Source organism: Laetiporus sulphureus (assembly GCF_001632365.1).
Source record: "Laetiporus sulphureus 93-53 unplaced genomic scaffold LAESUscaffold_54, whole genome shotgun sequence".
Classification (NCBI taxonomy): domain Eukaryota; kingdom Fungi; phylum Basidiomycota; class Agaricomycetes; order Polyporales; family Laetiporaceae; genus Laetiporus; species Laetiporus sulphureus.
The window spans coordinates 69079-95869 of NW_024468563.1; the positions used below are offsets into that span (position 1 = coordinate 69079).

At 51.0% G+C, this 26791-nt stretch overlaps 11 protein-coding genes across 11 annotated transcripts; 6 read left to right on the plus strand and 5 right to left on the minus strand.

Moving 5' to 3' along the window:
- Positions 1-30: 30 nt before the first annotated feature.
- On the plus strand, positions 31-819 carry LAESUDRAFT_706912 (histone-fold-containing protein; the record flags this gene model as incomplete). Its single annotated transcript, XM_040906643.1, has 6 exons — positions 31-42; positions 118-178; positions 245-340; positions 397-411; positions 478-503; positions 556-819. Coding segments are annotated over 6 exons (286 nt in total), but the record flags the coding sequence as incomplete, so codon positions are not given.
- Positions 820-1859: 1040 nt separating this feature from the next.
- Positions 1860-3118, minus strand: LAESUDRAFT_663015 (uncharacterized protein; the record flags this gene model as incomplete). The annotated part of the gene is made up of 3 exons (XM_040905035.1): positions 1860-2395; positions 2499-2601; positions 2963-3118. 3 exons carry the CDS (start codon positions 3116-3118, stop codon positions 1860-1862), a joined length of 795 nt encoding a protein of 264 aa, XP_040759604.1.
- Positions 3119-3288: 170 nt separating this feature from the next.
- Positions 3289-4212, plus strand: LAESUDRAFT_663001 (23S ribosomal RNA methyltransferase; the record flags this gene model as incomplete). Its single annotated transcript, XM_040905033.1, has 2 exons — positions 3289-4016; positions 4065-4212. 2 exons carry the CDS (start codon positions 3289-3291, stop codon positions 4210-4212), a joined length of 876 nt encoding a protein of 291 aa, XP_040759605.1.
- A 1589-nt stretch (positions 4213-5801) lies between these two features.
- LAESUDRAFT_717214 (uncharacterized protein) lies at positions 5802-6709 on the plus strand (the record flags this gene model as incomplete). The annotated part of the gene is made up of 4 exons (XM_040907306.1): positions 5802-5920; positions 6010-6278; positions 6388-6455; positions 6632-6709. The coding sequence occupies 4 exons, from the start codon at positions 5802-5804 to the stop codon at positions 6707-6709; spliced, it is 534 nt and encodes a 177-aa protein (XP_040759606.1).
- Positions 6710-7425: 716 nt separating this feature from the next.
- On the minus strand, positions 7426-11341 carry LAESUDRAFT_763311 (uncharacterized protein; the record flags this gene model as incomplete). The annotated part of the gene is made up of 19 exons (XM_040913230.1): positions 7426-7511; positions 7568-7702; positions 7766-7873; positions 7910-7993; positions 8069-8155; positions 8214-8303; positions 8358-8459; positions 8564-8655; positions 8711-8800; positions 8863-8962; positions 9017-9136; positions 9197-9280; positions 9345-9632; positions 9692-10537; positions 10588-10696; positions 10751-10816; positions 10878-11018; positions 11065-11133; positions 11195-11341. 19 exons carry the CDS (start codon positions 11339-11341, stop codon positions 7426-7428), a joined length of 2844 nt encoding a protein of 947 aa, XP_040759607.1.
- A 1753-nt stretch (positions 11342-13094) lies between these two features.
- Positions 13095-13895, minus strand: LAESUDRAFT_730763 (uncharacterized protein). The gene is made up of 2 exons (XM_040909902.1): positions 13826-13895; positions 13095-13739 (listed from the first exon to the last, which is right to left on the minus strand). Exons 1-2 carry the CDS (start codon positions 13832-13834, stop codon positions 13482-13484), a joined length of 267 nt encoding a protein of 88 aa, XP_040759608.1. The 5' UTR covers positions 13835-13895; the 3' UTR covers positions 13095-13481.
- A 1243-nt stretch (positions 13896-15138) lies between these two features.
- On the plus strand, positions 15139-15666 carry LAESUDRAFT_717216 (uncharacterized protein; the record flags this gene model as incomplete). Its single annotated transcript, XM_040907307.1, has 2 exons — positions 15139-15296; positions 15354-15666. The coding sequence occupies 2 exons, from the start codon at positions 15139-15141 to the stop codon at positions 15664-15666; spliced, it is 471 nt and encodes a 156-aa protein (XP_040759609.1).
- A 4633-nt stretch (positions 15667-20299) lies between these two features.
- On the plus strand, positions 20300-21133 carry LAESUDRAFT_730766 (uncharacterized protein). Its single transcript, XM_040909903.1, has 2 exons — positions 20300-21001; positions 21086-21133. The coding sequence occupies exon 1, from the start codon at positions 20548-20550 to the stop codon at positions 20806-20808; it is 261 nt and encodes an 86-aa protein (XP_040759610.1). The 5' UTR covers positions 20300-20547; the 3' UTR covers positions 20809-21001; positions 21086-21133.
- Positions 21134-21789: 656 nt separating this feature from the next.
- Positions 21790-22304, plus strand: LAESUDRAFT_752449 (uncharacterized protein; the record flags this gene model as incomplete). The annotated part of the gene is made up of 3 exons (XM_040911726.1): positions 21790-21961; positions 22048-22206; positions 22242-22304. Coding segments are annotated over exons 1-3 (342 nt in total), but the record flags the coding sequence as incomplete, so codon positions are not given.
- Positions 22305-23590: 1286 nt separating this feature from the next.
- On the minus strand, positions 23591-25448 carry LAESUDRAFT_447652 (uncharacterized protein). Its single transcript, XM_040902499.1, has 4 exons — positions 25339-25448; positions 24320-25275; positions 23867-24257; positions 23591-23816 (listed from the first exon to the last, which is right to left on the minus strand). Exons 2-4 carry the CDS (start codon positions 25167-25169, stop codon positions 23747-23749), a joined length of 1311 nt encoding a protein of 436 aa, XP_040759612.1. The 5' UTR covers positions 25170-25275; positions 25339-25448; the 3' UTR covers positions 23591-23746.
- LAESUDRAFT_447475 (uncharacterized protein) lies at positions 25352-26400 on the minus strand. The gene is made up of 5 exons (XM_040902495.1): positions 26334-26400; positions 26094-26277; positions 25807-26035; positions 25722-25747; positions 25352-25602 (listed from the first exon to the last, which is right to left on the minus strand). The coding sequence occupies exons 2-5, from the start codon at positions 26185-26187 to the stop codon at positions 25472-25474; spliced, it is 480 nt and encodes a 159-aa protein (XP_040759613.1). The 5' UTR covers positions 26188-26277; positions 26334-26400; the 3' UTR covers positions 25352-25471.
- Positions 26401-26791: the final 391 nt, after the last annotated feature.

Genomic DNA, 26791 nt, shown 5'->3' on the forward strand with positions numbered 1-26791 from the left:
CATCATGTCTGGCCGAGGAAAGGGTGGAAAGGGTCTCGGAAAGTATGTGCTGTAGTGCCTCGAGTGTTCAATGCCACCGTTGTTGGGGCCGTCTCACGCTGAACACCATCTTGACAGGGGCGGTGCCAAGCGACACCGGAAGATTTTGCGCGATAATATCCAAGGTATCACCAAGCCGGTGCGTCTTGAGCCCTTCTGCGTCGTTATTCGAGGCGTCCTAAGCTGATCGCCGCGTATTCTGCAGGCTATCCGTCGTCTCGCCCGCCGTGGTGGTGTCAAGCGTATCTCCGGCCTGATATACGAAGAGACGCGCGGTGTCCTCAAGATCTTCTTGGAGAACGTATGTCTACCTCTTTGAGTGTATGATTTAGCTAGCTCACATCTTTCGACATTCAGGTCATTCGGGACTCAGTACGTTCATTGCGTCTGATCACTGAAAGCGCTGCTCACTTCTCATCATGATTGCTCATGACGCAGGTTACATATACCGAGCACGCCAAGAGGTTTGGCGATTCATTCTGATGCGCGATCCCTACTGATCGATGGCATTTATAGGAAAACGGTGACCGCCCTCGATGTCGTTTATGCTCTCAAGCGTTCAGGTCGCACCCTCTACGGCTTTGGTGCATGATTGCCACAATAAGCGTGTTACTTTCGCTTGCTATTACTGCTGCGAAGAAGTGTTGGCTTTCTCAAACAGAATCTCGACTACTGGCATGCCGTCACCCCGTTTTCCCTACCTTTTATGTTCATTTTCATTTTCTTGTAATTAATGCCGGCACATGTAATTTTGCAAGGACTTGCGATCCCATTTCGTGCATTTACGAAGGCGTCTGACGACTCGCGAGATTAGACACCAATCGGCGATCACCTGTAGCCCAACGCGAAGTTTATCACCATCGTCCACGAGCATTTGAGCATCTGTGGCCCGGTTGGAGAGTATTACTGAGCGTTGAATCTGTGGGTGCTCTTCGACCAAAGACATCTGCTTCACCATTGCAAACTTCATGCGAATGTCATCTCTTTCTCAGTCGACGATCTGTCCAATATTGCCTCTGAATTTCCTGACAGTGAGATGTGCAAAGCTCTTGTCGGATACCCTCACTGTCTGCTAATACCATAACCAGGCTCCTGCGCCTCTCCAACATCATCCACGAGGACATGTCTTATGTCGTAGCTAAGCCTCGAGCAAGACGCTTCATTGATCGCCCTAACTCTCGGCAAGAACTGCTTTACCCTGTCTGCAGCCTGCATGTCGTATGTCCTCTGCGCGGGCCACCTCCTCTATTAAAACGTGTTTGTTCCAGCCCACCTCAGGTCGCAGTATAATCCTCGAGACATGAGTGGTCGTCGCTGTTCCAGCATCTTCCGCATGCGTTGGGATAAATGGCGCACAACGTATGTCTGCAGGTTGACGGGTCTTCGGAATGCCACAGTGTTACCGCCGAAAGCCATTGTACGTGGGGTCTGTGCGACAGAAAACCTCGTTTGAGAAGAGAACAATCCTCGAGATCTTGAAAGCACTCACAGTATGGAAGAAGGTAGGAGATGTAAAAACAGGCACGCAGACCGGGAAGACTGCCAGCAAATGGGCGGTGGTAATCAGTTGACGCTACGTATACTAATAGTTAAGTGCATTACTGCGTACATTGAGGCTTTCAACCCAGGTCTCAGCCTTCTTTAGCGTTTGAAAGGAGTATGATAGCACGAAGTTGCACATCGCTCATAAGGTACTAGAAAGGTGGAATAAATCCGACGCAGCTCCCCGAGGCTATTTGACACAGCACAGAGCCTGACTGAGTCCGTTTTCAGGAAACAGTCAACACTGCACAGCAAATCGACTGGTCGACGCACCGTTGCTATAGTCCACTTAGATCAGGATCAATGACCATATGCCCAGGAACCTCCTCGCTACCGATCTGCTGATGCACACCTCGGTTCTCACCCGGACTGTCTTGTATATCGGGCTGCAGCCCCTCAACAACGTCAACAGTTACTCGCTCTTCACCGTCGGCGGCTGCACCAAGTTCTTCTCCTGTTCCGTTCGCAGAAACGTCTCCGGGCTGCATCGTCTCGCGCTCCTTCCCCTTCCCCTTTCCTCTTCCCTTCCCCTTGCTCTGATTCTCAAGATTCCCCTCCATCGGCTCGGTACGACGTCTCCGTCCACCGCGTCTACGAGGCGGCTCGGGATCTGGAATAGTACTGCCAACGACTTCCCCGACTGTCTCTGGGATCCTGTTTTTCTTGCTCTTGCTCTGGCCAGTCTCCGCGGTCTGCTCTGGTTGTGAGACACTACTGGCATTCCGCTCCCTCAGCTCGACTTCTTTGAACCGGATGCGTTGCTCGGTGGTGCCAACGTGGGCCAGCGTTCTCTTGTTTCGCTCCTGATTGTCGTCTGCGAGACCAAGTGCAAGTTAGCACATAGCGGTTGCGCCACAGACACAAGGAATTGAATGACCCTGATGAACAGGTGCAAAGAGCCCAGACACAACACTGACCTTTTGCATCCGTGAATAGCAATTCCGTCCCTAACAAAGACTGATGTTGTCCCTTGAATATAGTACCGGAGAGCTGCAGGAATGGTGTCGGTGTATCCAGACCCTGGGAAGGAACAACAGGTTAGGTGACTACTTGGATTGGCTGGCTCAACAGTGCATGATTGCAAGAGCATGTACTTGAGCATTCCATCGTGAACATAGACAGAACCTCGTCTGAATGGTGCATGACTGGAGTTCGCAAGATATCAACAAGGGTTACTTCATTCACTGGTCATATGGAGATACTCTGCTTACGTATCGCTGCGGGATTGAGAGAAAGAGCATAACATGAGACCAGTATCAAGACTTGCGAGTAACGCACACATACACTGACTGACCAGCATAAATGGGAGAGTCCACATGCAGGATCATAACAGGAAACAGGAGAAAGATGATTCTGGGGATATCTTGCAAACGTGACTCACTATCAGTCGATACGAGGAACTGCTTGGGACCAAAGCAGGTTCGACACAACCGAGGTCCAGGGTCACAAACGTAACTTCTTCGTCTGATTCGTATCCCTCATCGGGGCCAAACGCATCGACTTGTACATATCCCGGAGAGAAAGTAGATAGAGGCATGAAAAATCCCCTCAAGCGACTGTAAAAGCAGTAATTTCAACTCGCCAGAACTGAGAAGCGCAGAGCCTGAGGCAAAAACGAAATGCGCGCAGCGTTTGTTTGGAACAGAGGCTGTTGCCAAACAAACTGCTCTTACATAATCATCCTAGTGTCTCTATCGCTGCCGCAGGATGTCTTTCGCGGCCACACGCGTCCTGTGCAAGCGGCCACCGTCGTCTACCACATGGCTTTCTCGCCAACTCCGTGATCCATACGTGCGCCAGCGCGCTAGTCACCCACTGCACTTCCGATCACGGTCTGCCTTCAAACTGCTTGAACTCGACGAGAAATGGAGGATCTTCCAGCACGATGTCCGCGCCGTGGTTGACCTCGGCGCCGCTCCCGGTGGATGGAGCCAAGTTGCTGCTTGGAAGCTTGGCTTGATGGAAGAGGACGTCGTAGGATTTCCTCGCAAGAACAGACGTGCAGGTTCAGAGGCGGACGCAGAATACTCACAGCGTGGAGCGGAGGTTGGCTTCGGCAGCCACGATCTTCCAGACTCGCTTCATGATTTTGGTATCTCGGAAGTTACAAAGCCAGATACCACGCAGAAGGACGAGCGAGGTACGATTGTCGCCGTAGACCTTCTACGCATGCTCCCAATGGAAGGTGTCGAGACCGTTCAAATGGACTTCTTATCCCCACAAGCGGACGCCTTCGTGACCTCGCTTGTCACAAAGGAAAATAATTCCGACGGGAAGGTTGACGTTGTACTGTCCGATATGGCTGCAAATGTCACTGGGAACAGAGCGCACGATATCGAATCTTGCCTTGACGTCTGTACTGCGGCAGCAAACTTTGCGAGAAGACACCTTCGGAATGCAGAGGATGTCGGAAGACGCAAGGCTGGAGTCCTTATGTATGTACATTAATTTCCTTTGCATGTCTGCCGCTGATCAGCTAGCAGCATCAAATACTTCGAGGATCCACTATTGACAAAATTCCGCAATGAAGAACTTAAGCCACATTTCAATGCCGTCTACAACAGCAAGCCGGCGGCGAGCCGTGGAGAGTCAAGCGAAGGATATTGGGTTTGCATGGGATTTAAAGGGTGATCGTTGAGATCGCGGTTCATACAATCCGAACCCGCAATTTCGTGCCATACTATTCTCGGCCGAGCAATGTGGATTTATTTTCGCCATGACATTGCATCATTAACTTCTGAGTCATACGTAATGCATTGAACGTCTTTGCACGCAACAGCTGCGGAGATTCGGTGAGTACGGACTGCAGATGAGCTTGTGGCCACAAAATCACCACGTTGACGAGTGACATCTGGATTCAAGGTCCCCGAAAATTGTCGTCCGTCGTCCGAGATCATCCGCCACAGCTCCTCCCCAGACATCGAGGTCTACAAAGTTGGTGCTACATGCCCGTGGCCATTGTTCTGATGCGAATAATCAAGTCCCGAGCTGTCCGGAGGACTTGTCAACGCTAATCGTTCCCGTTCATTGCACATCCTCTACCATCTACTTCATAGCGAATTCGAGGTGACATGCTGCCAGTGAGTGCTCATTTATCGCGCCATTTTTGTCGTGGTTTCATTTTTGGAGTGGAGTTCATACCCAGCGCTCGTTTCTCGCAATGAAAGAACTTTTTCATTCTCAGCAGACGGACGGAGGAGACACGTCGCATCTCACTTTCTCGTAGCTCACCCACCCACCCACTCCAAGCGTTTCGCTGGTAGCCGTGTAGTCATGCCACCTATCCTATGGCACAGACTTCACACTCGAGAAATCCGGCCTTCGAGTGCTCAGGAAATCGGCATTGCGGCCACCGTGCAAACCGGCCCATATTACCTGCCCTCATCGCTTGCAAACAGCGCCTGGCGTGGCACCTCAAACCGTTTCTGAGCTCGAAACCTTTGCGCGGTAACCCTAACCCGCACTACGCGGCCGAATCCTCTCACCCCCCAACGCACATCTTAGTGCTCCCCACTATAATCTATTCAACCAAGTAAATTCCATTCCATCTCCAGAACGAGTCCATCGACCTTGGGAATGACTATATACAGCTTGTGACCCCAAGGGCCAGTCTTAGAAAACGCCGCTGCATTCTGATCCCCAACCACCTCTCACTCCCAGCCTCTTATGTTGCTTGCGATCGGAGAAGCCTGCTCAATGGAATATCACGCCATTCCTGTGTGTATCATCTCGCCCGTCTCGGTATCCTCGTTGAACGATCTACACTTGAACAGAGGACTGCATTTTGTACGTTACGCAAGCTGATCAACATCTGGAGCCGACATCATAGCAACTCTGCGGCTCATGGCACCACCTTCAAGTTGGCTTTTCTCGGACGATTCCTGACTTTCGAGCACCCAAACATCAGACAGCCACTGGCCGTGCAATCGATGTACGTCAACGATCAACCTCGAAATTGACTGGCTAAGTTATTTGCAAATCAGGAGACACGAACGAGAAGTGACTAGTGACAAGTCGATCTCTGTTGCAAAATCCGATTGAACGGTACCACGGGCAGGGATGCATATAAAAGGCTTACTTGCACGTAGATTTATCCCAGAAGACGTACGGTCGCGGCTTGCAGTCAGCACACACATCTTCACTCATAGGCTCATCATTCAAGCAGTGCTACACCACTGGCACCTGCTACATTCATAGTTCTCTATTCAATCGCTAGCACCATGCGTCTACCGTTGCTCGCATTCGTCATTTCTGCCCTTCGCATCACCGCGGCACCGGTCTCCCCTCACACCCCAACCCATTCTAGCAGCACCTCCGCTGCAGATTCTAGCACTCCTACGTCCTTCCAAAGTTCCATTTTCCTGTCCCCTCTGGCATTCCCGGTCTTCCTCATTTTTCTGGATCTCCTCCACCTTTTCCTTCTGCCAGTGGATTCCCTTCAGCTATTCCTTCTGGATTTCCTTCGGCGCTTTCGTCTGGATTCCCTGGATTTCCTGGGATCCCCACAGCTCTTCCTTCTGAATTCCCTGGAATTCTTCCGTCCACTCCGCCCTTCGAGCCCTTTGCTAACCCCTCTTCGGCGGACAATGGCAACAGTCCTTTCGTCTCCGGTAAGGTTCTTGCGGGAGGGCAGATAGGCGGGAGGCTGATCGGTGATGTTGGTGGAGATATGTCGCGCAGAGATGTCGTGTTGGACAGTAAGTCTGCCACCACATATGACGCCATGAAGTGGGTCATCTCATAGCCATCAGGGAATGACGAGCGATCTGCTCTCGGAGCATGCGATCCACTGTCTTTGAATGACAGTGTTGGGGTATCAGCAGAACCGTGTCAGGGATCGTTGTAGGCAGCAATCACAAAGCCGCCGGAGGGGGGTGAGTCACCGTCCAGGCATGGTAATCTTCTTCACAGATCCTCGTAGCCGCTAGTCATTGCATAGACTGATTCTTGATATGACCATCTTATCTGACATGCGCATAGTATTGTCTGGCTATGTTTTCTGCTGTTGAGATGTTCGTTTCTCTGTTGCACTCCTATGATTTTTATGCAGATAGACAAACCGTATCGGGATGGAATCTCTACTGAGTGGTCGCTTAGTGCAGTCTTCCACTTTCGTGGCCCTCCATAGACTCCGTGCATGACCTGATTCTCTGTGCGAACAGTGTGTCAACAAGTGACATTAGATTCTCAGTCTGAACGGTATGAAATTTGAAGTGCCGAAAACGTGAAGGCTTAGGCTGATCATTGAGAAATATGTTGAGTATGACGGCAACTTTCTTGTTCCGTTCAAGCTGCAATATCTCGACTCAAGGTTACTTCGAAGAAATCGCCACGGTGCCTCTGCACGGGAAAACAAAATTCTGTGAAGTCGGTTCAGTTTAGTGATGGTGGGTGCAATAGTGCGCCAACAGTACAAGATATAGCATACATCGTCACACCTTCTCCGGCTTTGGGCGTTCCGTACATATTAAAGAATGTACTTCACGTTTTCTTGTCGCGTCTTCAATCAACAGTGCATGGTGACTATATGACGCGCCATGCGGTGCAAGAACTGGGTTTGCCGCACTGTCTCTGAAAGATATCTGATATGTGGCACGAGACGAACGTACCCACTGCCAGCAAGACTCCATCATACGTCTGTGATTCGCCGCATTATGAGATGCAGAAGTCATTAATGCTATTGAGAATCGAAATTGGGATTGCACGTAAGATACTGTACATTGTTAACATGATAGATTGTGAGATACAGCAAGTCAACCGTCATGAGAGCTGCACGATCGTCAAACCAAATGCTCCATCCACACATCTACCCGTCAGCTTTGGCTGCTGATACATTTAAACTCCTTAATCCGAGTCAGAATCTGAGAATAGATCGGATGACAAATCGCTTTCCGTTTCTCCATCCGCATCTGCATCTGTAAATTCTGAAGCTGAAAGAGGAACCGTCATGAGCTCGGAGATTCAGTCCAAAAATACACGTGCGTACACTGTATACCGAAAGCTGGAGCAGCTCCATCAGTTTGGTGCGTTTCCAACGCATTGTCCGTGGACACATTTATGGGCACCGCACCGGGGAAATCAGAAGCTGTGTCCTCCAGTTTATCGTCAGAAAACAGGTCATCTGCAGCACGCGAGAAGAATTAGCTTGGCCTATATTATCTAGAGAGATGATGAAACTGCATACCCTCATCCCATGGCTCAGCTACGCCGTCACCATGATTTTGATCATCCTCTTGGGTCATAGTAGACCCTGCACCTCTCTTCTCAGGATTCCCTTCAGCCGCATCTGCCACTGAAGGGAGAAATATGTCAACCATCATGACCGTACCGGAAGGGGCTGTTTCGTTACTACCATGTCCCTCTTGAACACTATCATCCGACCCATCGTTGAGAGCGGCCGCCAACCAATCGTCTAGTAACGTCATATGCCACACGAAAGATTGAGTCAATGTACGTACAACGCCACCATAAGTGGGATTGTGCGTACCATCATGACCGAAAAGATCCGCATCTCTGCTAAACACAACGGATTTGACACGCGCGTCGTCCAAAACAGCGTTGACTGGATCCCTCACTGCTATTCGATTCATCATCAACAAGAACCTCGTTGTCTAAACAGGACTAGCACGTACGATGGGAGGAGACAATTCCGTTCTGATATTGCGCTTCTTCAGCATCGTCGGATGGTGCTTCTTCCATCTCATTCAGCAGGAAATCTACAGCTGAATCGCGTCATCATGAGCATATGGGCCATTTGATCAGCTTGAATTTCATACTTTCGTCATTATCACGCTCGCTCATGTCTTCCTCGTCCTCGTCATCTTCCTGAGAGACAGGGAGACATTCGTCCTCCGGTCTGACATTCATGCATGCAGGCTCTGATGCATCTGCGTCAGTTGCGCGTACATTTGAAGCAGCTTAACAAAACGTTTTGCATCCGCTATGTCAATCGAGCAGCATCTAAGGTTGGCCGGACACGTACCTGACTCGACATGATTCTCGTCGTCCTTCGGATTCGCCTGTTCGTCACCGATGCTATCATTGTTCCCCGATGTGACTCCTGAACTTCGTCTGCTGACAGTTCTGACATTCTCCTTGTTCATTGATGCTCCCTTGCTTCTCGGCGCACCATTTGAACTTCTCCTGCTCGCTGGACGTGTACTGTCCGTACTTGCTATGCTGATCGATGATATAGTTCGCGTCATTCCAGTCGGCACAGCTAAGTGATCACCTACGAACAATGAGTAAGATGACATATGCAAGACATCTCGTGCAGCTGACGCACCGCTTAACGGCAAGTCCCGATTTGTCGTATCGCTGAATATTGGGGTTGAGGCTTTTACACCGACGGCAGGTACACTCTCTAGCCGGTAATAGAAATCTGACAAGCGAAATGAGATACAAAACATACTAGAAAACCCGCGGAATAGCCCACCGAACATCTCTTGAAATACCGGATCATTGGGATTTTTTGCATAGTGTTGCACTAGACAATCGCACACAGCACGAATATTGATGTCAGTAATGGATTCGACCCTGTTGGCCATCGTCGAGTCTGATTTCAAGAATATATAGATGAGTATATGCAAGTAGAGGCAGACATGGTTATGCAGACCTTGCTCTTGCACCCTCGAAGTCGAGGCATTAGCAGAAGATCGACGACCCCTGATATGCTGAGAATGTCGACGAGCAGTAGACACTATAATGCCATGAGGAAGTCGTCAGCTCGAAACCCGATTTCGTCTTGAGGAATGTGCACTGACCACTGCTATCCGTGCGTGCATTCTCGGCGCGGGTGGACTCTTCGCCATTACGACCCCATTTCGTACTCGCACCGGCTGCTGACAGTACAATGTTACTACTAACGGTGACGTCACTGCTGCTAAAGCTCGCGTCGAACAAGCTATCAATCGTCTGATCCGAATCATCACCAGGAAGGTGGTCAGCATATGGCCTTGTGTGTGAGCTATCAGGCTGACTGCCTCCAGTGAGTGGCTCATCTGCAGGAGGAACGGGAATAGAGACGTGATGAGCAAGCAGTCGAGCAGATGCTGAGAGTTTTCAAGCAACGCATGAGTGACGTGAAAATCATTCTAGGCAACAGACTCACCGCTATCAGTAGTCCCATGAGTTACGGACGGGAACAAAGCTGTCGTTGTGTTCAATGGTACCACAGCAGGTGGCGGCATAGGTCGACCCGCAGCATGCATTGAAGCGACAGTAGCTTGTGGAATGGCCGATCGCGGTGTGCGTAACGAGAGTGGGTGAGAGGATGAGATCGACAGCGTCGAAGAATGCCCACGATCGCTTTCTCTCTGTTTTCCGTTGTCCCTCTTCGTTCCCTCACTGTCACCGGCTGCGGGTCCCGCGCGCCAGCTTCGGCTGATCGAGGTCGGTGAAGGGATCGCTGGTGCGATGGGCAACGAAGCGGCTTGCGACCCAGCAATATCAACTCCCTTTGCCTTGCCCTTATCAATCGCGATCATTGATCTGCTCGCCAAGGATGCCCTTCCAGTGCTATCCGGTCTCGCTATTTCACGGTCAGTCGCCTTCTCCTTTCCACTAGCGGTGACTACTGCCGCTCTACTGGTTGAGGCCACGCGTTCTATATCACGCGACACGGCATTTGATGCCCTGGTCGCCTTATACTTACCTTTTCTATTCTTCTTCCCCTTTCCCCGCGCATCAACGTTTGTACTAACTCTCGTTGAGGCTAGAAGCGAAGGCTCCGCGGAGGAACCCGAAGTGGCCTGGAGTGTGGCGTCATCCAACCGGGCTCTCTTCATAGAATCGACCACTGGTATATCATCCGCCGTCCTCTTCCTACGTCGTCGTTCAACATTCGTCGTCAGGGAGGCCTCCGGCATTGAATGAGCCCGTATTGCTGCCGCAAAGGCGCCCCTCTGTCCCACAACTTGCCCTGCCGGTTGGATTGAGGGACGTGACATCCATCGTGCTGTCTCCGGTAAGTACGTCCGAACGTGGCACGCAATCATACTCACTCACTTGTAGGTGGCAAAGCGTCGAAGCCTATAAGGTAGGCTTGCGGACCATTCTTCGGCCAACCATCCCACGATGTCGGATCCTCATACCCCAGTTCTATACCTTTTTGACACTGGAAACTGGAGGTGAATAAATGCGGGAGCTGTGTCTGCATCCTGACACGTACTCTATTGAAGAGTTCTAGGTCACCAGCGGACAAAATTTTACAGACCGTTGAAACATGAACGTTATGCTGTGGACAAGCACGGGTATTCACAGATGCCATCTGATATAAGACACGAAAGGTCACGTACAGAGTGAATTTTGTCGAGGCATACCAGAGGGAGTTTCCATTGGTCGCGGGGTTTCTTCTTCTCCACCTTCCACAGCACAATATGCATCGAAACGATCGAACGTCCGTCCCTTTCCCCTTTTTCATGCTCTTCGAAGATGAGCTGGACGATAATCAGTGACAATCGGCGGACGAGTGGATCTACCAACCTTGCAGCCTTCCATTAAGCCACAGTGGACTTTTGAGCTCTCATCACTCATTTCTTGGTGTAGGCGCTCCTGTATACCGATCTTCACCAGGTTGATACGCTGCTACACGATCCAACGTGGAATTTCCTACCTCGCAATCGCGAAAGGAGTCCATCAGTTTCGCGTGCATTGCTTCTTTGCATTGTTGATATACATTCGCGTCATCGCGGTTGGGGATGCGGGGATCAATCATATGCACGATGAGGACCACACGCCGATCACTAGGCCCAGCAGGCATGGTAGAGGAAGCCATTAACGAGGGATGGAGATTGAGGCAGAGTGGCCACGCGTTTGCCTTTGTTGTTGAACTTGGCGTGGCTCGTATGTTTGGCCATCAAGTCAGGTGCCCAAGCGGGGGCTCAACGCCACACCAATTTCGTCTGGTCACATTTCTACAACTGTGGCGACCCATCTGGCTACCAACATCAGGAAGTATATCTATGGAACGCACGCTCAGCATGTGGGCACTGACCTTTCTGCTCGCGCGGGGGCTTCTGGCCATTTCCGCTGCTTGGTTGCTATTCTTCTCAACGCCACCGACGCGTCTGCAGCACTTGGACCACGACGCTCGTTGTAGATCCTCCACAGGTCGACAGTTGGACCACAACCCGCATTATTGATCAACGCGGCAACAGGCATTTAAACCACGATTTCCATTCGTCTAGCGAACTGGCTGCGCAACGTTTCTTCGCCGAGCAAGATAACGTCCGTTCGAACTCGGCCTGCAATGGACGTTTCCGCACAAGCATCCATACATATGTTCACTGCTATTCGCTGGTCTGTGTCTCCCTAGAAACTGGAGAAGAGCCGGATGGGACTGCGAGAAGATTGCGGCTGGATGCGTTTGTCTGGAACGAAGATAATGGACACACATGGATACGAAGCTACTAGTAAGTGAAACTCACCTGATCCTTCTTTGAAAAGTATGCTGGATGATGAACCAACACATCTTCAAACGCTCGCGTGAGTGCGTCCTTTCATCTGATCTGTGTCATCCTCCATACACAGCGGGGCACAGATCAAGCAATTGTTGAACACCTGCATCGATCTGAGGAACAAGGAAAGCCTTTCAGGACTCTGCTCAGGCCCACCGTCTAATGACGTTAGAAAGGCCAGCTTCACTCTGGCAATTGTGCAGAAGAAGAAGCAATCGCGAAATGAAACGATTGCACAGGACCTCATATCAGAGGCTGCACTGAACCTTTGACGCTGCGAAGGATTTATATATCGCTTCTTCAATCATCAATCATTTGGAATGGGACCGGATGAGCTTGAGCCTTCTATTGAACTCATGGCTGCGCCACATATTATAGACATGGAAGGAAAGCCCATCCTATTGAGGAGGGAGGCCATTGCTATCTAACTGCGAGTATTGATTCTTGCTTATGATACCGCTTGAATCTGGCTTGAATTGCGCTACGACGAGACGAGGTGTCTCTACCAAGGACAGGCGCTAGAGTGCAATATCTATGATGCTGGGAGTGTAAGTTCACTCCCCTCGCTGCGTGAACGTCACTCACATCCCAGCCCAGCTTCAGAATGCTTTTCCAGGAGCAACAACGTACCAGTATTGGTTCGGGCACGCGCATTGTCAATCCTCCAGCCGTGAAGAGCTATGTCTGAGCAATAGCGCATGCGTAATGCGGTACATCGACAGCCCCGACATCCCATCTCGATGAACAACTTAAGCAGCAAAGGGGAATCGTCCCGGAGTATGAAAGCGTTGTGGACAGGCTTCAGCCTGCAACCGGATTGCGAGATGGCTGGCGTGTAGCCATCACATGACAGTTCTAGGACCTCGTCGAGGAGCAGACGCTCGTCGCCGTAACTTCTCGCAGGCGTTCGGCAGTAGAAGTCCTCCTATATCTTTGAAGTCTCTCACATATGACCGATCTGCTCCTCATTAACACCCTGCCGGGGCTTTACTCAACGTCAACGTATTCTACAGGCTCTCAGCTCACGATCTTTTCTCGCGCTCATTGTACCTCATCTGCGTGCTATATTGTCGAAAGTCTATTCTCTCGCAATGTGCACATTCTATGTCAGGGGTTCTTCGTCTGAAATGCTTGTCGCGTGAGCACAAGTGTCTGGGCTCTCCGACGTCGTCCCGTTGCGCATTTTCGTCGAAGTAATCTTGATGGAATACGGTTACAATCAAAGCGGCGTACGGTGCGATTCTGGGCGGCAGATGCGAACGAGAACGAAGTATGCTTTCTCAGAACATCCTCCGAGAAAAGATGAATGTGACGAGCCATGACGTCGCATGAGACTGCAGAAGACGGCTTGACAAACGGTGAAGATGTCGGGGTACTCGAGGGCATTTGAGATCGACATTAGCATCTCGAGAGTAAGTGAAGTGATTTCCATGCCGCTCAGCGTCAACTTTGGCAGGCGGTAGGAACTTGATCATCGCTGATCATGACTTCGTCGACAACGAGTCCAACGTTGACCCAGAGTGTCAAGGTGTGTTCACGCTGAGTGAGTGCGATGTATCGCATGATTATAGCTGTCATCTGATCGGAGGGATGGGAACACGAGCTGTCGGAGAGGAGGAGGAACAGGAGAGCAGTGGGAACGCCTGCCCCTCGCCTGCATGGCTGATGCTGATCTGGTCGTATGGGCTGGTGGGACTGGTGGTACGTTCATCGCTGCGTTATTTCGAGCTGTACAGATCCTGAATTTGATGGAGCGTAAATATGCTTGTTTGATTTTGCCCGTGCAGCTCGACCATGTGCAGATCTGCATATTCACTCCAGACGCCGCAATTCGGCCGCTTGCATGCTGTGTACCTTTCCCCTTCAGCTCCCATGCCACTGACACGAAACTCATCGACCAGCGTGCAACTGTTCTCATTCTGTCATATCTGACATCGACATCTAAACTCAGTCATACGCTCGCTGACCGCGTTCTATCGCGCATATGATCAGTATGAGTAATATTAATATTGTGCCCAACGAGCCTGGTCCGGGGACTCAGCAGGCAGCTGTTGGCAACCTTCCGGTATTTCGGGTTCGCCCCGTTGGGGTATGGTTTTGTCAACGCAATCGTCCTTCCTCCTTTCGGGGATCATCGTTTCTGCAATGTCGAGCTGACATGGAAGAAAGACTTGAAACAAGGCCAGTCCCGCCGCTTTGATATAGTGCTTGCCGCTGTTCGGGTAGCTCCAGACTCACTCATTCTTCACCGGTAAGCGTGCTGAGAGTGCAACCTCGTGCACATCTGGCGGCTGAGTCTGAGTCGTTCATACCCGTACGTACGAAGCACAAGACCTTTTTGGGCTCAGGCGCGGATTTCAGTATCTTGTAGATCCCTCCGAGGATTGATCCTGGTGACAGACTTTATCAATACTTCTCAGCAACTAGCAGCGTGGATTCCTGTGGTGTCAATTTCATCCGTCTTTTTCGCGATTCATCAGCACAATCGCCTTGCACAATCGCTTTTTTTTTTGGTTGCCCGCGAAAGACTTCCCTAATCCGACGTACGTGGCGCATCCGAATTATGGTGCAGACATTCATGGGACCGAAACTCCCCAACGACCCTCAAACGTTAGATGTAGTCAGCATCTTGCTTTCAGTGCACCGTTCAATCATACTGAGTTCCGTCGGCGTAATCAACTGCTTCTCCTCACATAATGGTGCGTTTAAAATGTCAAAAATTCAAAATGTCCTTCGTATCAATGTGTCACAGATCTACATCTTCGGGTGCGCAATCCACTCACAGGCCGCGTGGGGGGGGGGGTCCCTCAAAATGATGACGCCTACGCACGTTCGGTAGCTGAAATGCGCCACTTGTCAGGTTGACAGTCTGCTTCCGATTGTCCCGACAAACCTCATACCCTTGTAAGACGAGGTAGGCGCCTTTCCTTCGCGAAGCCTGTGAATGACCGGACCGCATATATAAAGGCCTGCCTTGTAGGGACTCAGAACAACCTACACACAGCCCAATCCTTGACAGGAAATCCACCCTTCGTTCTCAACCTTGTTCGCTCATTGCATCCGGCTCTTTCAACTATTCGTCGCTCCTTAACCTATCACCATGCGTCTTAGCATCATCGCTTTCATCGCCTTCGCGCTCCACATTTCTGCAAGCCCCATCGCTCAAACGAGGGAGGTCACCTCTGTTGGACTTGCGTCTCGCGATGCTCCCATCGTCTCTGTGGACCTCGCCACGGACGTAAGCATTCATGTCAAACGGTAATGCGTCAATCCTTATTTCCCCCACAACGCCACCGTTAACTGTTTCATGGACAGCCTCGTCGAGAATGTAGAAGACATCCTTTCGGACGCTGTCCAACTCGTAGATGGGGTTCTATCGGGTGGCAGTGTCTCCCGCAGGCAAGGCGATGCAGAAGACGTCCTTTCGGACGTTGGCGAATTCGTAGATGGGACTCTATCGGGTAGTCCCGTCCGCAGGCAAGTCGGTGAGAATGTAGGAGACGTCCTTTCGGACGTTGGCCAACTCGTAGATGGAGCTCTATCGGGTAGTTCCGTCCGCAGGCAAGTCGGTGAGAATGTAGGAGACGTCGTTTCGGACGTTGGCGAACTCGTAGATGGAGCTCTATGACATTGATGGACAATGACCATTGACAAGTGAGTGACGTCGCTGTTGCAATGATGATGTCTGGCCGAACAGTACTAATAACACCTCCAGACTCCTCCCAAGCTGCTCACGCCTCGGACAGCAGAGTGCTTGCTTTCACGGATTGCTGTTCTATGGCTTAAAGTATCAAACCGATGGATACTTGATATACATTATTTCCTCTTTCCCCACCTTGGACCGCGTTCCCGGGTGATTGTCTTCCTTTTTTTCCCATTAGATATCAGAAATCCTGCGAATGGTCGCTTCGAAATCTTTTAATAAGTGCAGTTGCATAGAATGTTCTCTACATGCTTTCTTGTTCATGCCACTCTGTTTTTCCTATGCTTATGCTGAACGCAGCGGTGAACATTATCATGGCGGCAAGACCATTGACTAGTGGAAATGGGAAGAAACGGCACGAACCGACTGATATGAACGCAATCCTATTGTGACGGAGTGATCATTGACACAATCTCTACGTTGAAAGATCTCACTTGACCTGCGGAGAGCCCAATCGCGAGAAATATAATGGTCACAAGAATGACCGCCAGCACCATGGCCAGTCGCACCATGGCCAGTCGGTAGCTTCGTGGCGCGCACACGGGCGCGCACACCGGCCTAGGTCATGGCACCACGTGGACATGAGCTCGTGATCGTATCAGTGCATCACGTGCTTTTCACAGCGCGTCGCGGACGCGGATCGTGTACAATTGTGACACGGCAGACATGGTGCGATTTACCAACGTGGAAAATGGTGTGGGGATGTCGGCTGATGTTTTACATTTGTGGCAAAGGTTTGCCAATGTAGCATGTAAATGGAAAATAGCGCACATTAGCAGCCAAAGTGAAACATTTTCGACATGAAATGCCGTGGTTGCAAATATTTGTCGCATGTGTAAGAAATCAGTCGACATTTACACACAATTTTCTACGTTGATAAATCGCACCATGTCTGCCGTGTGTGTGACCTCGTCTTCCCTTGACTAGAAAATTAGTTGTCATTTTCCTTCATCAAAGTTGTTTCCTCCTTGATTTATGACACACATCATTCGGACCTCAGACCCGCTGATTCGCTCTGATTCTCGACATCGTTTCGCAATTATCTTTTCAAGCATTGAACAACTTTGTAATGGCATTTTGCTCCGACGCGGAGGGCTTGGAGTCCCCGTTCCACTGATAAATTCGGAGTCTCCGGCAGCTGATGGTGTGAAAAGCTTACTGCAGGTGCAATGTACTGCAATACGGCTTGCTGAAAGCCGCGGTTGTGGTTTGCACAAGCCGATATTCAGCGACTCACCGGCGAGAGCAATTGTGAGGTGAGTTCTATTCATCCGCTGTCGATTAGACTGTTGAAACTCATGTCGTCATCTACTGCAATTGTTACTAGAGTATTGCAGAGTTATACGGCAGGCTCGATTCTGGCATTAAGGATGCAGTACCACGGGCCGCTCTGCGACTTTCCAGTATATACTCGTGTTTGGAGCGAGTTGAGCGAGAGAGAATATATAGCTTTGCATCGAAGTGATATGACTGCACCCTGTTCGACGCGAGTGTGCTACGACACTCAAGATCATGAAGCCGGCTCTCATCATGCGCGCAAGCAGAAGACATCGTCGCAAAAATATTCGCAACGATCGCCCCCCTCAAAAGCCAACATTTCCAGCGCTGCAAACACTACAGAAAGTTGCCTTCTGGGCGCAAAATTTGAAGATCTTGCCGATGATGCAAATCCTCCTTCTGCGGATGAAAGTTCTTACAACGGATCTGAGCTGCAGATAACAGCGTGATCTTCTATTTTGTGAAAAATGTCAACAACTCAAGTAAACCGGGAGAAGACGACGTACTCGGTGTGCGATTATCGTTCAGGAACTTATGATACCAGAGATGGACGATTCAGGGATGAACACTGCACACTGTAGGTTAACAAAAGCAATGCTCCTGCGCAGACGCAGCAAAAGAATAAACATTCAAGTATCGACCCATGGTCCCATATCTAGCCGACAATGAAGGACTTTTCGTGGAAGCAGAGAGGCCGTGCGAACCAAGCTGCAGCAAATTTGCCCACCAATTCGCTCACCAAAGAACCATGCGGCCGAGGGATGCAAGACTGATGAAGCCCAGCATGCCCCCAGCACTTGTCCAGAGCGGATTCGGTCGCAAGTTGAACATTGAAAGAACGTAGGTCTCGAGTGCAGCCGCAAGCTCGTGGCGATGCACACTTTATCAAGCGTATGTCTTGTTCAGACCACAATGCACTACAAGAAATGCGCGTCGGCTTATCATTCATAGGCGTGAAGAGCCAGCGCGGATACTCACAGGACCGAAATCGGGGCAGTCCTGCGGTGATGAAAACGGATAGGAGAAATACGCACGTTTTGCGAGCCCGTGAGAAGGGGGGTTATCCAAGCCAACAAGAAAACGCCGAACTCCAGAAGACGCTGCAGACGGAGCCGTTTCCACCCATGTTATATTCAAGCCTTTATATAATCAACACAAGGATGACGTGCACCGCAAGCTCCATAGGAGATATTTCGAGACTTGGGAACCAGATCCATCGGCCGCCACCTACAATCAAGGCTTGAGAAGTCAAAAGCGAGATCAGCAAGACAGCCACGCCCAATATCAACAAGTGAGGAGGGATCACAACAACTGAAAGTCGTCTCTTGCCCGTCAGCTTGTATGGTTAGCGAAGAACAGGTGCACCAGTTTGCGATATCCATCAAGCAAGCAGGCTGTAGTTCAGATCAAGACAGAGATCATAAAAGACGTGACTACGGCAGCCTTGTTCGAATCCGGTGATCTGTGGTACTGGGGGATGCAAGATGTTCAGCTGGCACCTTTCAAGTAGTGTAGAAAATGCGTAGGAGGGGCCCGTGGGTCATAGACCATCCAAGATCCATCATCTCGTCAGCTAGACGTAGAATAGAAGAGGAACACATAGGGACAGCGCAATTGGGGCATTCGCGGGCGGAAAGTTGAGCATTGAAGCGGCGCACAGCTTGACGACGCGACGTTCTTATTTTGCTCTCGCGACGCCTCCGCAACCCCCTGCAACTTGATTTGCTCCCGCGAACAATGTCGCGCGGATATCCTCGCCCACTTGCTGCCTTTGCTCACTTGCTGCCTCTTGCTCTGGCCCGCAAAACAAAATGACGGATGCATGCGTTAAATCGATTGAAGGCTGTTGGAAGACGCGCTATCAGCAAACTCTACGGGGACATCACTGGGCGCGAATGCTGTTGTGAACCATGCGCTGCCCATCCTGACGGCGTTGCTGACGAGCCACATGGTAGTAAATATATGTTACAGTCTCATGGTCGTTGGGCTCATACGGATCGTCTCATATGTATCTCTGTGGAAGAATCATCGATCCGCAGAAGTACACCGGCCTCTTCACACTCCAACCCGCCAGACGCGAGGCCTTCACAAAAGACACCCCAGAATATCACGGTGAGCCATTGAATTATGTTCTCTCAGCTGATGATTCTGCTTCATAGGGCGGATCCCGATGCCGAACGGTCTTCCCCCGGTCCACGAAATGCATCGACGAGCACCGACGTTCGGTCACAGCGCTAACATTTGTTGGTGAGACATTGCGTCACATCACTAGTCGCCCGTTATGCTTGTAGCCAATTCGTCGATCGATGATTGAACGGAGCAGTTCACGATCAATGGGAAGCTATGCGTTGTCTTCATAGACAACAGACAGCAGATGAAGAACATCCAAAAGATCCGCGCGAGATAGGCAGAAGAGCTTCCCAAGGCAAGCCGACCAGCGTCAAGACTCGAGATCACTATCGACTGAAACAAGACGACGGCAGGACAGTCGCTCGTTATGTGGACGTGTCGCGCATGCACAAGTCATGAAGCAGCCTGCTTGACATTCAATGCCAGCTCGATGACAACGACAGCATGCCGTTCGGATATATGCCAGTGTCCCGTCCGGATGGACGACGCGAAGCATGATCAAATTGCACGTCCTTTCATACTGCCTCCATCTCTCGCAGAAGTCTTCGCAAAAGGAGAGCAAGGTCTTACATGACGAGCAGGACGTACCTCTGTCGTTCTCTATAATGGATGACAGCGCGACGCCGCCGCTGTGGTTTGCGACTCTCGCAAAGCCAAAGCGAGCCTATGGTACAAGAAAGCGTCGAGTCCTTGTTCTGGACAGTAATATTATGGCGGGACAAGTAGCGTGGGCAGCTGCACGGCGCGCCGTGGTCGCAAAGGTTTGCATCGTCCGGTCCACCCGCATCGACAGAGCCTCAAAGTTCATGATAATGTGATGAACGAGATGCCAGTCAGCTTCATGCTCAGAATGTCGACGAGAGACCCGAAAGACCACGAGCAGGCTTGGAGCGCATTTTGACCGTAACGTTCGTTGAGAGAAATTGGCGAGCTCGACAAAGACAAGAACGGAGGGGGCATTCGGCACAGGTCCAATATTTTCTCAGCAGCCCCTCTACGAGATGTAGAATAACGAGCAGATCGCCGGGACAGAAGAAGTGGTTCGAGGGTGATGGGGGTCGCAGAAATGGCCGTGGACGATTCACCGCGCCACCGCTCGCTTGCAATTGCCGCGCCCACGCCTGCCCATGCGAACGCACCTTGCACTTTGCTCGAAACAGCGTCCCCATTGCTGCGATGGACCTCTACCCAGTCATGCCCACAATTCTGACAATCTACATCCTGAGAGCACCTTGTCCAATTCCTATAATGCACCATCTCACTGCCGCCTGACCACTTTCCCAGTTCCCCCTTGCCGCCTCTCGATAGCATCGTGGAGGACGCAGACTCTTTGATACTAAGCTCGGCCCTCACCGCCTCGCTGGAAGTCCTCGTTATCTTCATCCATCCATATCTATAATGCCACTGCGATCCGTGAATCCTCATGAGTCTCTTGATCATGCCGTTCAAGATGCCGCCGATGCTGGAATTCAGTGGCAGCCCCTACCTCTCGACGTCAAACGCAGTCAAAATCTGCAACTGCAACTCTCAGCCTTCGCCACATCCAGTGATGTCCTTTCCATTCCCTGCTGGTACGCGCCCCCAACGGGACTGCAAGCCACGTCGCATTCTCACGAGCCTATCTGTCGCGTTCTACAGAGGCTGCTCTTGGCGACCTAGGGATTTTTTGTCCTTCTGGATGACTTGAAAATAGCTTCTCTCAGTGCGAGCGCCTGCGTGTGCCTCTTTCTTCGAATGTCTTTTTTGTGAAGGTTCTCAATATGTCCGCGCGTAGTTGGCACGCCTGCGCGGATCGACCATTCTGCAGACTGTATCGTGGTGGAAGGACAGCAAAGAGGTGGTGGATATTTGCGTGAGTTGATTTTTGGGAATGGAGAAGCACTTGTGGCCATGGTGGCGAGTTCATATTATTAACCGTATGGATGGCCGCTCACAGTTTCTTGTCATGTTGCATGTCAGTCGGACGCGTCCACGAGACCGTGAGCTCGTTTTGCTTCGTTACTCTTTCAGCCATATTCTACGGACGTCGCAAAGCAGTACAAGGCTGTCTAACGATGCGGGACTCGTGGCGTAGCTGGAACCCAGCTCCATCCAGTCGATATCAAGATCTATGACGCCATGGCAGGCATATTACAAAGTATGAGGCCGTAGACAACGTCTGCATGAGGACATTCGGAAGGATCCCACGAAGCGCTTTCACCGGAATGTTCTGCAGGAGAACCGAAGCAGCCGGACAAAGGCATGAACTCCGCGGAATCCCGAAGGGATTGAGGATGGCGGCCAGCCATGCCTTTTGCATCATCAAGACTTCTCAGAGAGTTGAGACAGTCGGTATGAGCAATCGTAGCGAAGATGGCCATGTTGATGTTCCGCACCTCTGCTTGCTTTTCATGTTCACGATGAGACGCCACGGCCGCGATCGTGTTTTAAGCGGCGATGCCACTTTGGACACTCATTGGCTACTTATATCTGGGTTCTGGTGAGGTTTCTTGCCACAAACATGTTCCCTTGAGTATCTTCGACTCGAAACTCGCGCATCTCCTCGGACTGATTCGAGACGATTCTCAACATTCTCGGCCTCGCAATGCGCGGAGAACTCCATGAACACTCTCGCCGCACTCTATTGATGCGTTTGTCCATACGGCCCGTGCTCCTAGTATGTCTGAAAATTTCGCTTTCTCACTCCCAACATGACCTTCATGCGTGCAATCACCGCCGTGTACGGCGATATCGGTCGAGCACCATCGGCTTTGCTTTTTAACGGTGGAGTTCAGGGCAATGCAGTCAACTTGCAATGGTACACTTCTCCTTAGTACGATTATCTCATGTTGCGAGCCGGACGCGGCCGCTGTGGCAACATTTCGTGGTGTGACGGCTCCTCAACCGCTTGAGTAACAGCGCCCATGCCGCCAATACCGAGTCGTCGTTAATGTACATCGCCTTGCCATACAATCGTGTTTTCCTCAGATCGATCGACGACTTCAAGCCATGTTACCACGACGCTCGTCTTTGGGTTGCCAATCCTAACCAGATTTTATTAATGCCCTTCGAAGAGACGTGTGCACGGCCATGGAGATTTCATGGTCGTATAGTTCTCGCTCGTGCTGGTGGAGGACGACTCTCAGCTCCTCGACTGTCCGTGTTCAAGAATGCATGTATGTATGAAGGTTCGCACTGAGCGACTCTTATGGTTCGACATGTATACTCGCTCAACGCCCACTTAGATACCTTCCATTGACATCTCCCAAAGGCTCAAGGACAAGATTGACAAGGACATGAATTCGTTTAAGGTCCGTATCCTCGATTCTATCCATGTCATATTGTAGACCTCAGTAACCATAATGTGCTCGCGTAGACCATCGACCTCGCTTCAGGACTACGAACTAACACTTAACTGTCAAGGATCAACGTCTACACAAACGTATCATACCGCCCATCGTACGCCTTTCCTCGTCCTCCTCATGTAAGATGTATCCTGATCATCGCCTATTTCCTACCAGCCGAGGATCGCATGACGGTAATGTCCTACGACGTCAGTAGTAGACCAGAGAGCTGACCGACCTTGTGCACGTAGGACACGGCGGGAATCGGGATTAGAGGAACAGTCTTGGTAGCGGGCATGTGTGGAAGGATGAGAATATAAACATATTCGCAAACGGTTGTGGTGTGCAGTGCGACTGTCGGGCGATCAAGTGATCGAAAGAGCACGCAAAAAGCCCGGTATCGCCTCGAAGCTCAAGCTACGAGTGAGATAATGAGATCTCGCTTGACCTGGGAGATTTTTCATTGTTCAGATGCGTGTCTCGTCTTGGACGTCTTATAAATGAGCAGGCTGATGTGTGTATCTGGTGGGGGAGGGGGGGGGGGGGGGGGGGGGGGGTTGAGCGATCGTAAACCCACTAATATGATGTAGCAAAACACTGTCTGCGAGACTGCAGGCGAGTCGGCCTACACGCGTCGCTTCATGCAGCCCGACTACTTTGTCCTCAGCAAGCGAAGCACTTGAGAATCACTGCGGCGTCACGTCATGCGCGTGATCAGACTGATTGCTGAAGCCTCTGGTCTGCATTTGTAATCCTAGAAGAACGAAACCGCACAGTGAAGACAGATACAGATTAACCGAAGCGAGGGAAAGTGACACGGAAACCTGTCTGTCGTGCAGTACATTCACCTGGAATTGAGTACACGAAGTGGCATCGGAACTGCGGGACATTTGAGAACATATGATGCAGGCATCACGAGGACTTTGTGCGAAGACGGCGAGACGGAGACAGGAGGATACCATGACGACCGTGGACGACGGCGTAACTGTGATTGTCGAAAAATAGGACACGGGGTATGCAATAGGTCACAGTGCCCGTGGCAACCACGTGCTATCCAGGATCGCGGCGACGGCATGATGGAAGCGAACGACGTATGACGCATGGGCTGAGGTCTGCCTTTTTTTTGAATGGGACGAGATTTGGCTAGGGCGGGGAGCTGCTGTAGGAGCTGCACGTCCAGGATGATTTGGAGAGCCAAGTGAAGGCGAATTGGCATGAGTGCAAAGGCAGTAATTGCCTGTGTGGCGGCTTGCTCGGTTGGAGGAGACTGCTTATTAGCCATTTGTTTTGGCTTTCAATGCCCTCTCAACATCACTTGGAAATACGCGTCCGAGATAAGTAGTACTGCATCCATGTGAGTTCAGTCAGGTATCCAAGGAACGAGGACGACGTACATCAACATGCTCTTATCATTCAGTCTGGGAAAACGCGCACAGATCTCTGTGCAAAAAATAACATGCTGTGGCTGTGAGTCATCGAACGCGTTACGAACTAAATGAACGTCTATAAACACGGCTTGCAGCTCGGCAAAATGTCCCTCAGCCAAAAGGTCATCAATCTGGGTGCAGACCTCTGGATCAAATGCACTAAGCAAGGTGTCTGTTTCCCATTTCGAATGGCTTCGTATGGAGAAATGGATAATTTCGAGATCTCTTGATGATATTGTGTTGAGCAGAGGCAGCAGCGCACTCCGGACAAACAGTGCAGCATCATTCACTTCTGACGTGAAGATGCCCAGTTCCAGTGCCTGCAGATTGACATTTGCTTCGAAGCTGGTGGGGTGCACTTAAAACGTATGCCAGTGAGCCATTCTTGTGATACGGAATGCTGTTTGATAGAATACTTACAGAGCAAGGACTGTAAATAGCCATCAGCATCTTCCTTTGGTGCATGGAAAGTGACTATTGCTTTCTCTGGTTTCGAGCCAGCTCTGTTCAGCATGTCTTGAGTAAAAGTAAGAGCTGCCGTAGAGACTGGTGAACGTAGGACGAGTTCTTTGAAGATAGCATGATCCACAAGACCGAGGAGAATATGTCCAATGTCATTGAAGCATGACAGGTCATAGCGAAGAGAAGTCACTTCTGTCAAAGGCATGCGGCGGTGTTCAGGCAGTGGAGCCATGGACCTCGGTATGCTCCAGCGCAGGCGGTAGCAAAGAAGGTGCTGCAGATGAGGAAATGAACAGATGAGCTGAAAGAAGGAGCTTGCCGATGGAAACTTGACACGCTGTAGACGCAACGATGTGATATAGCTGAATTCGTGCAAGCTACAAAACACCAAATGGCGCATGGAGCAGTGCTCAGCAAAGCTGACGCGGGAGAACGTGAGCGAGGCCAGCTTTGGGATTTTCCCCGCCAGCATTAGGAGAGTCGATGCCAACTCCATCTCCGGGCCTGAAGAATAGCCGATCACTAAGCTTCGCACACGATCAGCGAGGAGAGGTATCCGCCTCAGTGACCTCGCACAGGCGATTGCCTGTTTCCGAGTGGAGAGTGTGGGTTTCTCGAATAAGACCGCGCGGCTTTGGGCATACCACCCTCTACAAACGAGGGCGCAGTTCAACAGAGTCGGTCTGGATCCGAGCCAACGGCGCGGATCGAGATGGTCGATGATGCGCTCGCAGATTTCGGGCGGAAGGCGCGGCGGCTTGGGATCATTGATTGGCGGGGCTGCAGTGGTGTCTGCTGGACCGGCCATGGCAGGATTGTGTCGTTATATGAGCAAATGTCCGGGAACACGATAATGATGCAGAGGATGTCGATGAGAGGGAATAAGGGTGGGATGGACGGCACTGGGGTGAATTCTGGATGTGGAACATTTTATATAAGCATGTAACTAGTCGGATACGATGGTCCGAGACGCTCACACAGCCTCTGCTGCCGGGTGCCATGGCACTTTGATCATCCCATACCTCCATCGTACGAGGATAGAGGCTGTGGAACTGTCTACCATGATACAAATTTGAGCTCGTGTGCTCTCTGTCTACTACCCAGAGACCATCAGTCCCTGGTGTGCACCATGCATAGTATTCGCGACATGTATTTGCATGGTGCAATGATTGAAGAGTCAAACCGTGAGGCATCGGCCCAATCGAACATGCGTACCCGGTGACAGCAAATGTGATTCAGAACTGTACAGACAGAGTGGTGTCAGGTATAAATCAATGTCACCAAGATGCGTCAAATACACTCAATCAAGACAGATCCGATGAACGCGCAAGCTTCATTCGCCCCTCCACGCCGCACGTACCTCTGGATCGACTCGCATACTTTGTTCTTCCGAGGCCTCCAGTCCATCAGCACGAGAATGCCTCCCAAGGAACGCAATGACGCACTCTTGAATCGCACTCCACCGCCTGCCTGCCGCTTCACCCTCTTGAGCTCGTGTCTCTTTGCCTCCGCCAGGCGCTCCTTCTCCCTCTCCAGCTTTGAATCGTACTGTCCCCCCTCTCATCCCCCAGTGCGACTGGGGGAGCCGACGAGCGTGAGCGTTCTCTCTTGCTCTACTACTCGGACTCGTCCTTCTTGCGCCGGTGGCGTTGCGCGCTTCTTGCGGTGGCGCTGCTTCTCAGATCTCATCCCTTAGTGCCTCGATCTCGCTCTCCGAGGCAGAGTTTTTCACTTTTCAGTGAAGCCCACGTACGCGCGGGGAGTCCAACGAGCGAGACGATCCTCCGGGGATCGGTGGGCGGGCCACTCTTGTTTCGTAGCCACATGGCACATGGTTGTGGCCACTCACCACGTGAAACTCAACATCGTGACCTTAGCATATAGTCACGTGCCAAGCACAGCGCGTCGCAGCGTATCTGGGTAACCGGCAAGCGCTGTCAATTGTTTGTCTCTAACAGTCAAAAACACGCACCTGGATCTTTGTTATGGCTTGCTGCTGCCAGGCGAGTGACGGGAGTTTCCCGTCCCGGTGACTTGGCCTACCGGCAACTCAAAGGCCACTCGTGCACTCTCGGAGCTACAGCCATGATCGCTGCAGAACGGACCATATGCTAAAGCGAGTCTTTGTGGGCATGTCGCAGTGGCTTCGTGCCGCATGCAAGACAGTATATGCGGCTCTTCCACGGCACGGGAGGAATCGCATGGTGAGTTCAAGCTCATCGACTATGTTTAGTATTGAGCTTACTCATTGATATGCATGCAAGATGACGCCAGCTTACTGGCGAACTGTAAAGCGGGCTCATACGACGATGATATGCACGCGATCATTGAGGATGCGGTGTCGTGTTCTGCTTTGTGAGGTTTCAGTACATCACCAAGATTCGCGGCGAGCGGACGACGGAGAAATATATAACTTCTCATTGAAACGAC

Coding starts and splice junctions, on each gene's coding strand:
- LAESUDRAFT_730766 (XM_040909903.1), top strand. CDS start 20,548: ATGCCACTGCGATCCGTGAATCCTCATGAGTCTCTTGATCATGCCGTT.
- LAESUDRAFT_447475 (XM_040902495.1), bottom strand. CDS start 26,187: ATGTGGCTACGAAACAAGAGTGGCCCGCCCACCGATCCCCGGAGGATC. Junction 26,036..26,093: donor TACGTGGGCTTCACTGAAAA/GTGAAAAACTCT, acceptor AGATCTGAGAAG/CAGCGCCACCGCAAGAAGCG. Junction 25,748..25,806: donor CGGTGGAGTGCGATTCAAGA/GTGCGTCATTGC, acceptor AGGCCTCGGAAG/AACAAAGTATGCGAGTCGAT.
- LAESUDRAFT_447652 (XM_040902499.1), bottom strand. CDS start 25,169: ATGGCCGGTCCAGCAGACACCACTGCAGCCCCGCCAATCAATGATCCC. Junction 24,258..24,319: donor CTATTTACAGTCCTTGCTCT/GTAAGTATTCTA, acceptor ATACGTTTTAAG/TGCACCCCACCAGCTTCGAA. Junction 23,817..23,866: donor AATGATAAGAGCATGTTGAT/GTACGTCGTCCT, acceptor ACATGGATGCAG/TACTACTTATCTCGGACGCG.